Consider the following 20,273-nt stretch of genomic DNA (forward strand, 5'->3'; position numbering starts at 1 on the left):
AAGTGTTCCCGTTAGGCCCCTATCTACACATCGCAGTGTATGGATGAGTGTGTATGTCTTTGTTGGAGAACGGGGTTAAAGGGTGCAGTGGGATTTTTCTTTTTTCTAGCTCTCTTGAGAGTGGAGTGAGTAAGATTGCTCTTAATTAAGACTTGGGTCTTTGGGGAATATGTGACTGAGGCATTGGAATGTAAAATGTAATTAAAAAGGAAATATAAGCTCTGGTTGTGTGTGTGCCACACCTGTGTGTGTGTAGGTGTGTGTGTGTGTGTGTGTGTGTGTGTGTGTGTGTGTATGTAATTGTAATTCACTCTGGATAAGAGCGTCTGCCAAATATGCCATAAAATTACTGTGTTTTGAAACTCTCTCTCTCTCTCTCTCTCTCTCTCTCTCTGTCCAGTCACACTGGGATGGCCTAACTGGACGATTGTCCTTCAATAGAACCACAGGCTTGCGGACAGACTTTGACCTTGACATAGTTAACCTGAAGGAAGATGGCCTGGAAAAGGTGAGTAGTCAATTTACACTGAATATACAGTGGCATGCAAAACTTTGGGCACCATGGTCAAAATTTCTGCCACTGTGAATTAAGTTAAGTGATACTTATTTAATCCCACAAACAGGGAAATTCCACCTCTACATTTGACCCATCCGTGAAGTGAAATAGCACATACACACTAATGAATGCACACACACTAGGGGGCAGTGAGCACACTTGCCTGGAGCGGTGGGCAGCCCTATCCACGGCACCTGGGGAGCAATTGGGGGTTAGGTGTCTTGCTCAAGGACACCTCAGTCATGGACTGTCGGTCCTGGGGGATCAAACCGGCAACCTTCCAGTCACAAGGCCAGTTCCCTAACCTCCAGCCCACAACTCCCCCCATTGCTAAATGCTTTAAAGAGGACATTTCTTTAATATGTTAAACACGATTACTGTTTTCATTTCTGTTCACAGTTTCAAAACAACAAAAAAAGGAAAAGGGCCAGAAGCAAAAGTATAGGCACTCTGCATGGACAGAGCTTAGTAATACCCCCTTCGGCAAATATCACATCTTGTACATATTATTTTGGAGCCAACTAAAAATCTTCCACTTCTTGTTTAGGGAATTTTCTGCCTTGCAAAAGACTTCTAGTTCTGTGAGATTCTTGGACCAACTTGCATGCATTGCTCTTTTGTGGTCTATCCACATATTTTCAAATACTTTTAGGTCAGGGGACTGTAAGGGCCATGGCCAAACGTTGAGCTTGTGCCTCCTGAGGTAGTCCATTGTGGATTTTGAGGTGTGTTTAGAATCAGTATCCTCTTGTAGAAGCCATCCTCTTTTCACCTTCAGCCTTTTTACAGATGGTATGAATTTTCAGAATTTGTTGGTATTCAATTGAATTCATTCTTTTCTCTAGCAGATAAGTCTTCCACATGCCACAGGCTTCAAAAAATGCCTGAAGCACGATCGATCCATGGCTGTGCCTATCAGTTAGAGAGGTGATCTTCTAATAAATTTCTGCATCTTTTTTTCTCCAAACCTCTGCTCATTGTGGTGAAAAGTTATGTTTTGCAAATGTCTGGTGCTAAATTTTGTGCAGAGGACACAGGAAAGAATTTACTATTGTGACACTTCCATGAAAGTCATATTTGTGCAGGTGTAACTGTACAGTAGAACAGTGCACCACCACACCGGTCTGCTAAGTATTCCTGAAGGTCCTTGGGAGTTAAATGGGGATTTTGATTAGCATTTCTAGCAATCCTGTAAGCAGTTCTCTTGAAGGTTTTATTGGTCTTCCTCAACTTCATCTGCACCGTTCCTGTTAACATCATCTGGCCTTTCCTAATGATGATTGTGACCAAGCCATCATTTGGGCCCCCCAAAATTTTGCATAATGCTTTCTGTTTTTTGGTGTTAAATTGTATAAAACAAATATGATACACTAGTCTTGTTTAAATTGTTGGAAAGTATGTTTCATCTTTAACTGCATGCCTTTTGAAAATCAGTTCATCTTCTACACACTCAACTGTTAAGAGTAACAAAACATTTGACCAAGGATGCCTAAACTTTTGCATGCCACTGTAATAGTCATCAATCACCCATAGACACTCATTCCAAATGTTTCAAGAAATTGCAATCATGAACATAATATTGATAAAATTCAGTGTCATAGTATTTTCCAAATATAGCTTGATATGATGTCAGATGGTATTTCATTTTGTTTTACTGCTAATATTTCCCAAATACCAGTGCTATACTAAAGAAAATGTTGGTAACACCGTACTGTTGGATGATGTTCATACTTGACATTTACATAAACCCTTTAGGAAAACTGATACAGACCTGCATCAACATTTGTAAACACTTATGCCAGTACATTTACATTTGAAGCATTTAGCAGACACTCTTATCCAAAGCAACTTACAAGAAGTGCTTTGTCTATCTAGAGAAAGTATCTTTGCTAGTTATCAGTAGGTTAGAGAGAAAGCTAGTCCTGAGCTCAGATATTGCTAGAAACAAAAGTCACTGTTGATACCCAGAGAAAAAGGAACAGTTAAAGACAGAACAATGCAATACAATACAATGCATAAGTGCAGTACAGCAGGCATAAACGTTGCACTTACCAGCTTTAATGTCAAGTTATCATGACACAGATGTTAAAATATCAAACATGCAAATATGTAAAAATCTAAATATTCAATACAATGAGCGTGCATTCAATAGGCATTCAGCCTTATGCACCCACTGCTAGCCCCATAAAATGGAGTGAAATCTAGAAAAAGACTGTGTGGGCATTTCAGACTGCACAGTGATTGACAATGACAGCGCAATGGCACTGGTGATAATTCCATGGCAACAGACAGTGTTTTTTGCTTTTGTTTTCTTGCAGAAATCGGGTACGTTCTGCATTTTGAATCATTATCAGGATCTTTTATGGAAAAGGAGATGGCTCTTAATGCTGAACATGATGGCAATATTATAGGACATCCCCCCTTTAAATATAAACATGGCTTTGTTGGTAAAGATGTAAGCAGGAAAAGCTCAATTGTTGTTGTGGAGATATGAGCATATGTACTAGCTAGAAAAACTAAAAGATTATTTCTGAAATGTTTGTGTGGCTTTCAGTTTTGGGATTATAGTTCTTTCCTCATTCAGAGAAATGGTCATGTGTGACCTGTGGGCATTGCTAAGTTTACTGCCAAATGGCCAGGCTTTCCTATTACCATTCTGACAGAGGTAAAGTCATGACAGAGATAGAGGGGAAAAGAACAGCTCTAGATGTTGTATATTACAGTGATTTTACTATTCTAAGCAGGATGCTGACTTGCTTACTAGTAGTCCCTACTAAGAAGGCTGGTTTGTGTGGGATGGGGATATAGGAAAGGATATATCATGGAAAATCTTCTATAATCTTCTCATTCTAATTAGTACAAGGAAACGCTTGATCTCACCTTCTTACAACACACACCCAACTCAAACACAGCAAAGGAAACACAAAAGAGCAAAGATCTCACAGTCTAAATGACCAACATTGTTCTTTGTTTGACAGATTTCAAAAAAATTTACAGAGGAATTGGAATGTCAACCAGACAAAAACATTTCCAAAAGGAAGCCACTTATTTAATTAGCTTTCATGTATTTTGAATTATTCTTTTAAAGCACTCTGAAACACCCAGTGACACCTAGCAGCATGCATGGCAGTTTATTTTTTGAGTGTAATCGCACTGTGACATGTAACTGCTAAACATGTTGTACCTCTGAAGCAAAGCTGTCTTATGAGGTGTGATAAACTGTTACATTAGCTAATGGGGAAAAAAAAAATACAAGTTTCACAGTGTTTACTCTAAAAGTGTGATCGGTTCCTTGTCAATATAGCAACATAGGAGGTAATACCCATCTAATGTTGCTCTTACATTTATATTATTTACAAAGCTATCCAAGTAAAATTAATGTGTTACATGTTCTTTCATTTTCTGCTGGAGCCCCTGTTGACATCTGGTTTAGTCCTAGTTAGATCTTCTATATTCATTGTCACAATCATCAGTAAAGACTCATGTATTGACATCTGCTCTTGTTTTTCTGCTTGGTAGTACTCTTCAATGTCAGAGATAAATATGACAAAAGCCGCATTATGTAGTGTTGTTTGCTTTGTTAAATGCTTGTCTGCATTACAGTATTATGGTACACTAAACTTTCCTTACTACCTTGTCTAATTTGGCCACCATTCCAGAATGAATAGAAGAGCACTCAATGTCCTGACAGAATAATGTACCCGTTAGCCATGAAGCAAATAGGCTGTTTAAACATCAGCATAAGTTAGAGGATCATAAAGTAAATTGGATTATGGTATCCAGCGTTGTTAATTACAGTCTTTGCTCACAACAAGCAGAGATTAAGTCTGAAATGCTTTTGGTGGTAATGAGGTGTGTAAATATGCCTGGGATATTTATCTTAAGAATAACAGAAACAAAACTTTTTTTTATACTGGCAATACATCAGTAGATGTCAGTGAACAAGGATAGAAGCAATAGATGTTGAGGTTATGCTGGGCACAGTTTTGTTTATGTAGGATTTACTGAAGATGCCCATTGTTTCTCAATGGTGATACCTTTAAATTCTATTTTTGTTAAAGTGCACCAAAAAAATGAGGTATAGTCTATTAAAATCCATCATGAGCTAAAAGAGGAAAGATTTTGTGCATGTTTACAAGGCAAAAGAACATTACCAAAACATTGATAGTCTTAAAGATAGACCTATTGATAGGCCTGTATGTAACATTTATATTTGCCCTTAAGGACCTTTTATACTAATTGTGTACTATAAGAACCAAAAATGGTCATTATTCATTTTTACATGACCATTTACCAACCTCTCTTTATCCCTTGAAATGTAACATGACTGTTTTAGTTACCTTTATGACTGATATAAGATAAACAAGCTCTGTTCTGATTGGTTACCATATGTTGTGCCTCATTCAAAAAGCACTCACAGTTGAAGTACTTCTTATAACTTCAATATGAATGAGTGGAGCTAAACTGCTGTATGTTGAATATGTAAGTATGTGAATGAGTTGGTTCTAGTGATATCACAAAATAATTTTTTAGCCTTTGCTTTCAGAATTGTTTATATACAAGAAACAAACAAACAGTGATAATATAAATTCCAGTTTGAATATGAGGAAAAGCGAATTTCAATTAGAAGTAACAAATGGATTAAATTGTTAATCTGTGTCAAATATTTGGTTGAAAAAGTAACGCAACTTAATATAAGCCCCTGTCTTTGTGCGTCTTTCAGGTATGAGACATCCACAAGCTTTTCCTTCAAAACCAAAGCTAAATCGTCATGTCAGTGCAAAATCAGCTTAGTGTTTCCAGGCCTTAACTGTTTGAGCTGCCGGAGAAGGAGACTTGGGAAGTAATCCCTTTTAATTGAATATTAGCCCACGTTTTATCTCATACTGGAATTAGGAGTATTTTCCTGGGTGGAAAATTTGCTTTATGTTGGCATTAGGGGTGGAGAACAGAGGCACTCTCCTGCCATTTGTAAATAAGTATAACTTCAGTGGATAATCACGTTTAATGAATTGAGCTTAATTGCTACTACTTTGTAAGGATGAAATGTTGGAATTCACAAGAGCTTCCCTCTGGAATTCATCAGAATCTACACAAGCTGTAACTAATGTGCATGTCAAATCGAAACGTGTTGGGGCGCTGAGTCAGGCGGACAGTATTATCAGGCATTCATGGTGTCTTTTGAGATGTACTTGTGTAACTTTGAATGGATATACAGCTCAACGGTGGGCTTGATGAATACACGAGCAGTTGCAGGGATGGTGTGTGTGCCGTGCTGCAGGCAGGCAGACGGAAGGCAGCGCTGCAGCAGCATGCGTGCAGACAGAGATGGATGCTGACAGCCACAGGGCTATTTGCGCTAATGATTTGTTGAGGAGTGTCTGTACAATATGCAGGGCTTCTTTCTGTGGCTGGAGGGAGTGGAGTTTGTGGAAAACTCGCCTTATTTATTCAGATCTTTCCACTGATATTAGTTAGATTACTCACAACATAACTTCTTAGGCAGAGTAACTTCTCCTGTCAGCCACATTCTATTAATGCGTGTGTGTGTGTGTGTGTGTGTGTGTGTGTGTGTGTGTGTGTGTGTGTGTTAATTAAATGCATTTCAATGAAGCATTTTCGTTTTGGAGTACTACTTCAGACAGATACTTAGTTCGCTCTATAATAGATTCACTGATTCGGCAGGGGCATCACTGTATTTCTGTGGAGTGAATGTGAAATTAATGGAATTACATCATGGGAGAGATTTTTGAGATGAACATTGCTTCTTCCTGCTACAAAGACAAACCTGCATTTGTGTGTTTCTGGAAGAGTGTGCCAAGTAGCGCATTACCATGAAAAATGATTTATGCCATTGTTTATTTATTTACCCCACCCCCCAGTTCAGAGATCTTCTTCTTCTTCTTCTTTCGCTGCTCCCTTTAGGGGTCGCCACAGCGGATCATCTGCCTCCATCTTGCCCTATCCATTGCCTCCTCTACTTTCACACCAACCATCTCCATGTCCACCTTCACTACATCCATAAACCTTCTCTGAGGTCCACCTCTTCTCCTTCTACCTGGCAGCTCTATCTCCAACATTCTTTGCCCAATATATCCACTATTCCTCCTCAACACATGTCCAAACCATCTCAACCTGGCCTCTCTGGCTTTATCTCCAAACTGCTCCACCTTCACTGTCCCTCTGATCTGCTCATTTCTAATCTTGTCCATCCTTGTCACTCCCAACGAAAATCTCAGCATCTTCATCTCCGCCACCTCCAGCTCAGCCTCCTCTCTTTTCGGCAGAGCCACAGTCTCCAAACCATACATCATAGCAGGACGCACTACTGTCTTGTAAACCTTCCCTTTCACTCTTGCTGCTATCTTTCTGTCACACATCAGCCCTGACACTGACCCCCCAGTTCAGAGATATTTAATTACAATTCAGTAAGGTCCAGTCAAGAACATTTTCTCAAGCAAAGGTCCAAAACATCATAATGTCTAACTTCCACTGTGATTCAGTGCCATATACTGTTTACTCAAGTAATAGTTACATCAACATCTTATGTGGTCAACAACTGAATGTCAAATCAAATAAAGTACAATTCAGTCATATTTCAACAACATTTATTGTCAGCTTTCTCTTTTTAGAGCACACCATGTAAAATAATCCAGCTCACTTTCTTCTCCAACTGCTGTCTCGCCTTGTCTCTCCCCTGTGTGTGCACCTCTCACTCGAGTCTCAGTGCTCAACGTAATGCCCAGATCTGATTGGCTGAGTAGCATCACATCTGGTATTTTACAACACATGCGAATGGTCTGTGAGTTTCCCAGGCCACTAAAGCCGTACAATAAATTCTAGACAAGTTACAGCGATTAAAATAGGACCATCCGGTTGCAATACCAATACTGGCAATATCAGTAACATCAGTAATGTTAGCACCAGCAGACACCTTTATCTGACTACCCTGGACAGTACTTGCAGGAGAACCATGAATAAATCAACAACCCACAAACTAACAAAACAGCAATTGCAAACTGGAAAACCCCCACTCTACAAGCTGTAGCAACAAGAGCGAGAGTAAGAGGGCTCCATCATCGAGGAGATGGAACATGCAGCCACTCTTGCTTTCAGCGGATGTCAGTGATGAAACTTGGAAGCTCACTGTTCACTGTATTTTCATGTTCACATGATGAACATAGTGTTACTGAATTATTAATAGTTATAAATACATTCTACAGAATCTGATTTTGTCCTCTTATTTAGCAATAGCAAAATGTACCACTTTTTATATGAAGAAAAAATCTTTCTTTAGGATCAAAAGCAAAGCGAAGCAAAACAAGTCATTTAATGGTTCTTATTCTTCTTGTTCTTATTATTACTATTATAGGTAGCAGTAGTAGTAATAGTAATATTTCACATATTATATGTAATAACTACAGGGAGATTCACTTGAAAGAGGCCCTGAATGTTCTGTTGTAACTCCTGTTAGAATGAAGTAATCTGAACCAAAAAAATACATCCCTTGATGTATGTGTAACTGGTTGAATTACACGTGATGCTGGAAGTGATCTCCGTTTTCTGCCAGACACATGAAGGGGTACTATGGTATAAACCCGGAAGTTGTAAACAGAGGTTTAAACATCATGACAACTGTCTGCCACATACCGCTTCTGTTTTTTTTTGTTTTTTAATAAGAGGGCAGCAGTGAGTTATGTTTGTTTGTTTGAACTTTAACTATGTCTGTTGTCAGTTAGGCTCTATTAAATATTGATAAAAAATAATAGCTAAACAACCAATTTGTCTACTTTGTGATTTTAATACAATTGACAAGATTAAGTGCAAATATTTAGTTTCATGATCATCACAGGCCTTAAATGGAGATGTACTCAGCATTGCTTTATAGAAGCAGTATTTATATTAGCAGCAAAGACTGTATAATCTCCTATCATTTCTACAATTCTGATAACCAGATTGCAACTCTAATCTATTAAAATGGATTAATAATCTCAAATGAGAGATGAATGGTCTAAAAAGCAGTGAGAAGAACACACAGTATCACATAGGTTTTATTGCAAAGAACAGCCAATATATATAAACATCCAACAACCATTCCACTGCCCACATTAATGGATTACATGATTTAAAACTTGTGTTTAAATGGTAAATAAGTAAATAAATAAATAAATAAATAAATGGATGAATGAATGAATCAGTATCATGTTCAACCTGGTGCACTTTAGCATTAGGATATGATATATAATTAATTTAATTGAAAAAATGACATTTTAGTGCAAGACTAGAATGCAAGAGAGAAGTTTTTGGCTTAACTGCCTTTGACTTCATATATTTTCCAAAAAAAGTTTAATAAAGCATTTCTTGACCAAACACCATTTTACAACTCAAAACTTTTCAGTGTGCTTATATAGGTGAACCGTTCACAGTTTAAGACAAAGAACAAACATAGATGGAATATAGGCTAAATAAATGTACTATTTATATCTCTGTGTATAAGGATTTGGATTTGATAGATGCAGTACAGCAAAATATTCAGCTGAAGAAAGCATCTACCTTAAATTAATATTGGACAGCTGTCCTCAATGTCATTTATCTTAGGCGAGCGAAGCACAGTTACTAAAGGTCCATCCTCTTTGCATTCATCAAAACAGTATGATGGAAAATTGCAGCACAATCTTTTCCAAGTCTTTAATAACGATAAGCAAACAGTGTTATCAATTTGTAATGCATGCTATGGTAATTTCCGCTTCTGCTTTTGTTCAACATTTTCTCTTCCGAAATTGAATTGAAAAGCAATTTCCTTTGGTTGAATTGCCCTTCCTCTGATCTTAATGCATTCGGAGGGTGTGCAAGAGCCCGACTCCTCATGGTGCCACCCTCCCCACCTCTCTACCCCTAGAACCTTTTGGCATATAGGTGACATAGGCAATCAGCTAATACCAGTGGATGAGCTCCGCAGGGTCTGCTAATGCAGTGAGGTGGGCTGTGGGGAGGGAAAGGATCACGCAGGCAAGCGCAGTGCGCACTGGCTACACAATTTTCATCTTCCGCAGGTGGGGAAGTGGAGTGCTTCAGGAGGGCTAAACATCACTGAGGTCCCCAAGCGAAACGGCATGAACATCACCGACTCCCTCTCCAACCGCTCGCTCGTCATCACCACCATACTGGTAAGGGCACACAAGCACTTAACATGAAGGTCATCCCTTTCACTCTTTCCTTTTCTCTCTGTCTTGCTCTCTCCCTCCCCTCTCTCGCTCTCTCACAGTGGTCGCCATCCCTCCTCCTGTAGTTCAGCCTACCTGCTTGAAGAGATCACTTTCAATCCAGATCTAACGCACATGATCCAACTGACTGCAACACTGGTCTAGCTTTACAGTTTTTCTTTGGCAAAAATCCCAATGAGAAATTTTAGCACACAGTTCCTAAATGTACAATGTGTTATTAATTGCAAATGATGTGTATTTTGAATAGTTGTGATGCAAATTACATGTTTTGCTGAGGATCTGAGCCCCACGTGTGAAACACAAGGCCGGAGCCAAGTCAGACCCATGGCTCAAGCCTGCAATATTATTTTAATTTTGTTATGTGTGCCCCCACCCCCTTGCCAACAGCGATCTATGAGACAGCACCACAAAGAAAAGAAGAAAAAAAAGGATGCTAGGTATCTAGTTCAAACCAGTGGTTATCTGCAGTTGAATTGTTCAAGCATTCAGTGCCTATTTTTTGCCATTGTAGTTTTGGCATATTTTGAACAATGGGCAGTTGTGCAGCTGGCCCCAGATTTTTTGAGATTGGCCCATGTAATATTTGAGTCCTTGGTAAGAAAAAATTTTAATAACGCATTTTTCAGCTAATTTTAGTACACAATTCAAGTTTATTTGCTGAATTTTACATTTTTCAATAAATTAATGAAATTGTGTTTTTTCTCCAATATGTTTCTTCAGCAAATAAACAGTAATTGTGCTTTAAAATGTGCAGGAGTGTATTCTCTCTAGAGAATGAACAAAATGTAATTTGAGCAGGGCTGCCAAAACTTTTGCATACAACATTTTTACATCTGGTTGATATGCTAAGCAGAATGATCACTGGCTTGAACTATTTTAATATTTTAACAAACCAAGCTAGGGTAACATACTTTACAACAGTAGCACCTGTAGCTTTTTTTTTTGCTATTTTTTTTTTCTCTGTCTTGCTTGACAAATATATATATATATTGACATTACAGCATGCTTCAAGATTCATCAGTGAAGTCAAGCTACTTAGTGACAGAGAGAAAGAGGTGAAAATCTTTAGATCCCAAGGAAAATTCTCTAAGTCTACAGTTAGAGGATGGTTCAGTCATGGATGATGTCTTTAGCTGTAAGGCAGAGAGAGATTACACACCAGACCTAGAACTCAGTTTAGGTATTTTAGCAAAACACACGTTTATTAGGTTTAAACACATTTTGCCAACATTCTGTGAAGCTTTTATAACCTTTTAACAGTTGCAACATAAGAATGTATCTGTCAGTGGAGCATAGATAGGTCAGTTAACCCATTAAACTTTAAAAACCAGAGTACGCTGACCACCAGCAAACACAACAGACAAAATATTTGGTTTGATTGATGGAAGAATCTAGAATATTCTCCATCATTCATTTGGACTGTCAGATCTTTTTTAGACAACTGCACACATTAGGTTGTTGATGTTTGATTTGGGCTTAAAGGACGGTTTGCAGGTCCAAACCTTAGCTCATAACTTTGATAACCATGTAAATTGTATAAATGAAAGTCACAGAAATTTCTAGATAATAAGCCTTAGGTGTAATAGCTGAATAATAAGTTTAAGTTTAGATGTTCAATGGATCACTGACTGGTTGCAGTATTTTAGAGCTGAAACTGAACTCTGCAGAAGGGTAAATCTCCAGAAGCAGGGCTAATGACCACTGCTTTATATATTTTTAACCAAAACATTATTCCATTAAAAAGATTGAGTACTTATAATCCAGAGCTCTACTCTAAAATATTTTATACCGATTACCTGACTCAGTTTCAGCATTTCCATCCTTAACCAATTTTTATGGCCAAGATGGCCTTTTTTCTTAAAAATATATTTGATCTCTTACCGGCCACAGTTATTGCCTGCAATAACAAAAGTTTTATGTAATTAGATACAAATTATTTCTCACTTGTAGCTTAATCGAAAAATAACTTATTTCAGTAGTGCAGATTCTAAACTTCCATTAAATTCTACATTTGTGTATTACTCAGTACATAATATAGATACTTAATGTAAATGAAATATAAAGTGTAATTCATAGCATGACTTACAATATAGTTTTCAATTATATTTGAGTAATATAGCAAAACAAAAGTAAGTTCTTGACTTATAATTGTTAAGTTATCTGTATTGCATGGTAAAAACCTTGAATAAGACTAAAAAGAAAACTCCTCTTGGTTATTTCAATTGTCAGGAAAAAAAGTAAAGGAGTGTTAAATTTTTTACAGTACAGGTATTTAAAATTTATATTTTCATTGACCAAATCACTTCGATGCCTTCTTTTTTAACCGAGCGTAGTATTATTCTAGTGTTGCACCAGTGGTGGTGGTTCTGCCGGGATGCTGAGCAGCAGATTTACACAAAGAAGAGTGCAGAAAAGGCCATTAGTGACATGATTTGAAATAAACAGGCATTTCCCTCGGTGCAGCAGCACAGTGATGCTTTAGGCCCTATATTTATGCTTGTCGCTGGAAGGTTAGGGGGCTTTGTGGAGTTGTCATTGGGGTGCTGACATCGAACTGCCTTTGTGGGCTTATTTTGGACAGGCACATGAGTTAGCAACATCTATAAACACTGTCATTAGGCCAGGACTGGGGAAGAAGGCTGTAATCAGTGCTTTTCTAGTGCCAACCATGGGAGTTCCATGATCACTTACATATGAGAAATGAACAAAGTAAATAAATCTATCAGTCAAAAAGACGTGTTGTGAAATTTTGGCCCTCGTTTGCCTTTGTAATGTGCAAGTGCCAGCAAATCTTAAAACATGAGTGCGGTAAATTCTGAGAACTAGTAGAATGAAGAGCCTTCTGCTTGAATAAGTTGAGTAAACACTACATAAATGTGAGAGTTTGTCAAGCTTATATAAAAACTTTCTGTTGTTTATTTCTAGGTTAAAAAAACACAATCAATTTGGTCTTAGACTTTTTTGGATTGCTACATTTTTGTTGATTTTCAAAGTGAAGAAAGTTAATCCTCTACTAGAAAACATTTAAATATATTGTTTTCCTTAAATTTTAATAGACAATTTCAGTTGGTTTTTTAAGTTTCATATCTTAAATAAATAGATAGACAGATTATTTTTCCATACAACTGTGTCCTATCTTGTATGTCTCAATAAATCAACAATCCTGTTTAACATTGTTACATGATTTCCATGACATGACCGTTTACCTGCATGACCCTGTACGATACCTGGGAAATTAGCAGGAGGGCTGAGTGACCATGAGACCCATTGCCTGGAAACACAAAGATGTCTTGATTTACAGATTGAATTACAGAATACAGATAAAATTTTGTTGTTTTATTTTGGGGAGTGAAAATGGAATGATAATTATTATAGAGAAGCATTAAAAATCCATTTTGCATGCGAGCATGGCTATAAAAGCTACACAGCATAATCACAAAGGCAGAACCTTTGTGTTTTTATGGTCGAGATCTCAGTTTTTATGAGAAAAAAAGTTGCGCCCTGGTAAAATAGCGTTTAAGGGCCGTGTGCATCAAATAAGCGAAGCCCGAAAACCATCGGCAAAAGTATCCAGATAAAATCTTGGGGTCTGAGTTTGACAAGGCCTCATATTCTGACCCTCTGCACCTTGATATATTAGCTGAATCCATAATCCTTTAATCTTAATTTAGCAAAGTATTAATTAAAAAATGACATTTATTACATGTCAAATACTGTGTAACAAACATTCTTACTGGATAGGAAGCTGCAGCAGTCCTGTCACTAAACTTGAAATCATAAAGGCTTTACTGCTTGAGAAAATTAAGGTTTTAGTTGGTTCTGCTCTTGTGTTTGTCTGTTTGTGCCAATAGGTCAGTGGTCATTACCTTAGTACTTTGAAAAATGGTGGGTTAAATGCCCACTCACCCCCGCACGGTTACAGTGGTCATGATGCACATTAATAAAACATTCCTGTGACTTCCAGCTTGACCAACTTCATTTGTATTCAGAAACAGAAAAAACAAAAGCATCAACAAAAACTCATGACATGACTTTAATAATTATATAATGAATGAACATATGAGTGATCCACACAGCAATACTAGGCAATGAAATAGAGCACACCAATGCTGAAATAATTACAGACAATGGCCACACCTTAAAATAGCTGAACATTCCTTTATATTCTCATTCTAAGTGTTGGCTGTTCCTACTGAAAAAGCTGACTGTCCAAAGGACACTTTCTTTACATTATCACAGTTGGTTATTTTAGTTTATAATTATGCATATATCATTTCTCACATGTAAGGCAGGATTCATATCCGTGTTTATCAATTAGCAAGTTTCATGAGGCACTCTCAGCCAAGCTTAGACCACACACAGTCCAATTGATTTGCTGAAGTTCCAACTAAGTTCTGGTGAGCTGTGTCCAGGCTCTGATGAGAATGGATGCAAAAGTCCACATGGAGTCTATAACTTAGCCCATCTCAGACAAGGCATGACTCATGATCCTGTGGTGGCTCATAATGACACTGTATGAAACAACCCCATCAGTGCACAAATAAGACGCCTGGCATTTTTATTGAGAGACCTGGCACCCTGAAAAGAGATTAAAATATTTAATGTACTTTCCCGCATGCATTGTCTTCACTTCATTGCCTATAACTGTTTTTCTGTACTCTCTTCTCCCTCACTCCCCCTTCACTTATGTACACCCATGCAGAGAGAGAGAGCGAGAGAGAGAGAGAGAGAGAGAGAGAGAGAGAGAGAGAGAGAAGCTGCTTTTAGCTTTGATATGAGTCCAAACCTTGGGGAATTTCACATATTAGGAGACTAGGAACAGATGGTAATGACTTTTTTTTCTGCAACACACAAACTTTTTGATCAAGATAATTGGACAACTTATACAAAGTTTTCCTTGGAGCTGACTTGTTTCAATGTAAATTGCTTTATAATCAAGAATTCATTGGCTATGATTTATTTAACAGTGTGTCAGTTATAATCATTAGAAGTCATGGATTAGCATCTTGTCACTTTCTAAGTGCCTTAGAAAGACAAAGATAAGGATTAGTATACATTTTTATTTGATGCCAGATGATCTTGACTCTGTATTAATAAAAAAAAAGACATAAAGTCAGGAATAAAAAGTTACAGAAATGTGACTCTTTTTTTCTATAGCAATTAATTGTTCCATGCTTTTTAGTGACAAGGCATATGGCAAATAAGTATGCAAATATCAGTGAAGTTATTTATATATATATATATATGCCTTGTCACTAAAAAGCATAGCAAAATTAATTGCTATAGAAAAAAAGAGTCACATTTCTGTAACTTTTTATTCCTGAAATACATCCATCCATTTTCTAAGCCACTTCTCCCTCAGGGTTGCAGGGGAGTGCTGGTGCCTATCCCAGCGGTCATTGGGCGGAAGGCAGGATACACCCTGGACAGGTCGCCAGTCCATCGCAGGGCAGACAGACAGACAGACACAGACAGTCACTCACACACACACTCACACCCAGGGGCAATTCAACAATTTTTACAACTATATAATACTTCTTCTCACAGCTCATTGTTTGGATCACATAAATCGTTGATTAGGAACCCAACAGTGCCATGAAAATGAACATGCTCATAATGTCATCTATGTACCATTGGAGAGCACACTGGAAAAATACTAAATTTACTTGGATTACAGGTGTACACATATGAACATGCTCATAATGTCATCTATGTACCATTGGAGAGCCTGACTGCGTGTCTTTCGACTGTGGGAGGAAACCGGAGAACTCGGAGGAAACCCACGCTACAAGGGGAGAACATGCAAAGTCTCCCCAAAGACCCTGGTTGCCCGGCCGGGGAATCAAACCCAGGCCCTCCTCGCTGTGAGGCGACAGCACTGCGCCACCGTGCCGCCCTATAAAATACATGTTTTGTGACACATTAACACATTACAAGGAACAAACAAATATTTTTCTGTGTTTTCTGCAAATGTTAGTGCACAGTTTCTAGGTATTTCCTACATTAATATACTGGAAGAAATAAAACATACATAAAAAAAAAACATATTGCACATGCCATGTGTTTATATATATACACTATCCTGTGCCACCAAAGAGTAAATTCTAGCTTTAACCAAAATTGTGGCCCACTATCTGCTTCAGGCCAATATGTCTCTTTTATATTCATACAGTATGTGTGCTGCTGATGAATTAGTGGCAGTCGTTCCGCTGATAGAAGCATGCAAATGGCAGAGCTCCAAGGCATTTATTATCAAGGCAACTGGACGGGACGGAGAACAGCAGTGAAATCGATTTTGAAATTCAGCCTGAGCATCATTACACATGTCTGAAGCATCGCTCCTCTTCTGTGGTTGTGACTGAGTGCAGCCGTCCTCTTTCTGCCTGGGAACATCTGGATTTTTTTCCTTCCTGTTCAAGTGTAAAATGCTGTAAAAGCTAGATTGTGGTCACAGTACATGGGGAGAAAATTTCCTAGCACAGGAATCGATCAGATCACAGAGTTTCTGTATAGCACTGGACAGTGTGTCATTGAAAACAACAGATGGCAATATATTACATCAATGCAGTTAATGCCAAAAAGTAAATAAGTTAAAAAAGAAAATTTGAGTTGATGTAAAATGTCATAGTCATATGTGTACACCTGTAATCCTAGTAAATTTAATATTTTTCCAGTGTGCTCTCCAATGGTACATAGATGACATTATGAGCATGTTCATTTTCATGGCACTGTTGGGTTCCTAAACAATGATTTATGTGATACAAACAATGAGCTGTGAGAAGAAGTATTATATAGTTGTAAAAATTGTCAGGGCCCAGCTCATAAAGTACATAGCCCTCCTCCTGAGCTCTGAGTTAGAGTTAAGATATGTAAAGAGAGCTGTGACTCTGCTGTAGCTATGGGTTCGACCATTCAGCTGTATTTGCTTCCTCTCAATTAAGAGCTTGTATCAACGAACGGCAGAAAAAGCTGACCTCACCACTGCTTATCATTTGATGTTTTGTTTCTGAGCAGGAGGAGCCATATGTCATGCTTAAGAAGTCTGACAAGGCGCTTGTTGGCAACGACCGCTTTGAGGGCTTCTGCATTGACCTGCTGAAGGAGCTGGCCAGTATTCTGGGCTTTGCTTATGAGATCCGCCTCGTGCCTGACGGCAAATACGGCTTCCAGGATGACAAGGGCCAGTGGAATGGAATTATAAGAGAGCTTATGGAGCATGTAAGTACAGGTTGACCATCATTGCATCAGCTTCCTCACTACAGCATCATGCCACTACCACAGCAATAAAGCAACTGATCCCTCAACTGTCAACATCCTTAAGTAAATTCATGTCAGCTGCTAGCATGGGTAATTAACTTACTGCCTTATTTGTTGCCATCACCGTTCATATATTCTAACAACCTGCCAAAGTGGCATAATATAATTTAACAAGTTGCAGTTATTGTTGATACCAAAAACATGATGTAATTCGATATTAATTATGTCTCACTTGTAGCTCACTGCAATGAGCAGAGAAATTCTATCAGACGCTAAATGTTCAAGAGTCTGATAGAATTGTTGTGCATACAGCCTCGTCTTGCAGAAGGTCAAATACAGTTTACATTTTCTACTTAATTTTTTCATGACATCAAAACAAAAAGAAAACAACTCATTGCATCATTCACTATGTAATTAAATAAAGCAATAAGCCATGAGAAGCTGTGAATTACTGTGAGTTTATCGCGGATAAGGTAGGTCTTTAGGCACGATGTGAATTGGAGTCACGTGGCTTAGTGCTTTTGTAAAATGGCAACAATATAAAATAAGAACAAATATTCACATTTTCAATAAATAAATTAAATTTGAATTAATAATAACTCCAATAAATATGGCTTCCACCAAGAAATGTAGTTAGAGGCTACAATTGTTGCCAGTGAATCATGCTGAACTGCTGAAGAAGGACAACAACTTTTAGCTACCCTTCATTGTATACGCAGTCATTTGATGAGCTTTTAAAATTTTTGTCATACAATAATGAAAATAACATAGTATAGCAGTGTTTGTGTTTCTGTGTCATGTTAGCATCAAGCTAATAGTGCTGCTATTCATTCATTTTCCCACACTTGGTTTAAAACTACTTGAGGCAGAAAAAATGCATGTAAGGCATTCAAGTAATAAATTCTTTATCTTGCTTAGCCTGCTATATTTAACCTAGTTCTTAAGGAAAGTTAGTAAGAAAGTAAGATTCTTCATGTACCTATCAATACAGTCTGGGTTCCATGCCAACAGTATAACAGTCCATTTGCAGCACAATTTAATATTTTTTATATACATATATACAGAATTCAGCTGTTATGAGGTGATAAGTTTATATATATATAAGTGTACAATAGTTCAGGAACACAGCTCAGCCAATCAAATTTTGAGTCACTGTCCATCACTATAACTATCTGTTTCATAGCATGTAATTACATCATTACATTTCAGTAGCATAGCAAATGAAAGTAGTAAGTCAACATTTCTAAGGGTTAACTTGTGCCATCTATTTCAGTCCAGTATTCACTTCTGAAACTGTGAGTTGCAAAGGTGAAGAAACATTCCCAGACACACTGATACTTGTGGGCAAGATAGCAGCAAGTGCTGCCACAGCAAATATTGCTCAACTAAGCCAGCAGAAGCAATGTTGAGACTCAAGCCCCCTCCACCTCATATCCCTTTTTCCCCAGCATCACCCGCTGTCCCCGTGTTGCAACCTGAGGGCCTCTGCACTGGCAGGCATGGCACTGCTGTGCTGGCATTTGCAAAGTGGCTTTCATCCCACTCCCCTTTCCTTTGCCTTCACCCTTCCAGATCAGCACTGAGGCTGGCTGAGAAGTTGTAATAGCTTAAATGGCATTTAGTGGACGGAGTCATATGGTGGGAGTCAATGGCAAGGTGCTGGAAGGGCTGCAAAAGGTGAGCTACTGCAGCAGCACTTAATCTTCCCCTGTGCTTCGTCCAGATCCGCTCTGATAACAGTCACCTTGAGCGGAACAAAGAGATTATGGCAGGTAGAGCCTAAGAGGGGTGTGTGTTTGTGTCCATCGTAGGGTTTTATTTAGACTTTAGCATAAATATACAGTAATAAGACTGAGGCATTGTTCTTATGAAGTGTGAAGATCCAGAATAGATAGATCACAAATGTACTCATGCAAAATGAAATATATTGAAAATACAGTGTGCTTGATTCATGACATCAGAATTGACAGATTCCAAACATGAAATTAGAATGTACTTCATTTATATTTAGTCTAATACATACAGTCATAACTAAATGACCACTGATCAAATTATACATTTTGTTGATTTTCTAAGCTGCTGTTAGTTTAAGAAATTGGAAAAAAATAAAACATACAATATAAAATGTGCCGTAACTTTTGCAAAGGCCATATTTTATTTTGAACATTATGTTAAATTGAGCTAATAAATAGTAATTATGCATTAAAATGTGCAGAAGAGTGTTTTTAAGAGGATTATTTATTTACACATAGAAAAATAGTAAAGTGTATTTTGATGAGGGATGCATAAGCGTTTGCATACCACTGTGTATTTAATACATCCGGTATGTTCCATTTTCATATTGGTACTAGCATTGTCATGACTACAGGTAAGATCATGTTTATAGGATGTTGAATGTTTGTTTATTTACAAACAAAATAGACAACAGCAATGGCGTTCTTCATGTGCTCTTTTATCTACTGCCTTACAACAATCAGACATTTTCTATGCATGCACTGATTTTTCAGGCTTTCAGCATTTCATCAGCAAAACAAATTTCCTAGATCACTTTGTTTCACTGACACTAATTTTCTGTAAATATCCATCCATCTCTAGTATTCCCATTTCTCAAATCACTTCATCCTCGTAATCTCTGCAATGGATTTGGCTCCGGTATTCTTGGCCCTTATCAAATGGCTTCTGCGGTATCGAAGGTGCTGTGTGTATTTTTAGGAGCTCTATTTTGTGGCTGAGTGCCTTTCTTGCTGCTGTCTATATAGATAAGCTGATCTGGAATCAGCAGAGCTGAAAAGCAAACTAAGGAACAAGCTCTGAGAGCTGACCTCAGATTACCATGAGAGGCTGGGCTAGATAGACTGTTTTCGTGTGAGTTAGCTCAGGGAATCACAAATCTCTGAAGAGGAATTGATGGTGTAAGTGATTTCTCTTCTGATTCCCACTAAGCATAGAAGCCTAGACCTTTGGAAGTAGCATATTAAGCTTGGAATTAAAGCACAATGTTTCTGAGGTTTATTTGCATTATAATATATTTGTTCTTCAGATTTCCTTGGTTTCCTTGAACAGCTTGAGATGGACTGATAATGCATTGAGAATACTCCTGCATAGGCATCATTGCATTAAAAAACCCTGCAATAAACGGGTTGCTATTTAAGTAGGCACTTTTGACATGTTCTCATTTGAAAGTATTGCTGTGTGGTTTGAGAGTCCTTGCTCTGTACACATATTAAAAGAAAAGG

General features: G+C 37.9%; 1 protein-coding gene across 1 annotated transcript in view; it reads left to right on the forward strand.

The window, feature by feature from the left end:
- Positions 1-20,273, forward strand: part of LOC108433587 (glutamate receptor ionotropic, kainate 3) — a 126,689-nt gene that overhangs the window by 73,594 nt on the left and 32,822 nt on the right. Inside the window, exons 8-10 of the mRNA XM_037537028.1 lie at positions 401-508; positions 9,610-9,723; positions 16,795-16,998. Of these exons, the coding sequence (XP_037392925.1) occupies positions 401-508; positions 9,610-9,723; positions 16,795-16,998 (426 nt within the window). The remainder of the gene's footprint in view (positions 1-400; positions 509-9,609; positions 9,724-16,794; positions 16,999-20,273) is intronic.

The sequence above is a fragment of the Pygocentrus nattereri genome, chromosome 3 (genome assembly GCF_015220715.1).
Source record: "Pygocentrus nattereri isolate fPygNat1 chromosome 3, fPygNat1.pri, whole genome shotgun sequence".
Classification (NCBI taxonomy): domain Eukaryota; kingdom Metazoa; phylum Chordata; class Actinopteri; order Characiformes; family Serrasalmidae; genus Pygocentrus; species Pygocentrus nattereri.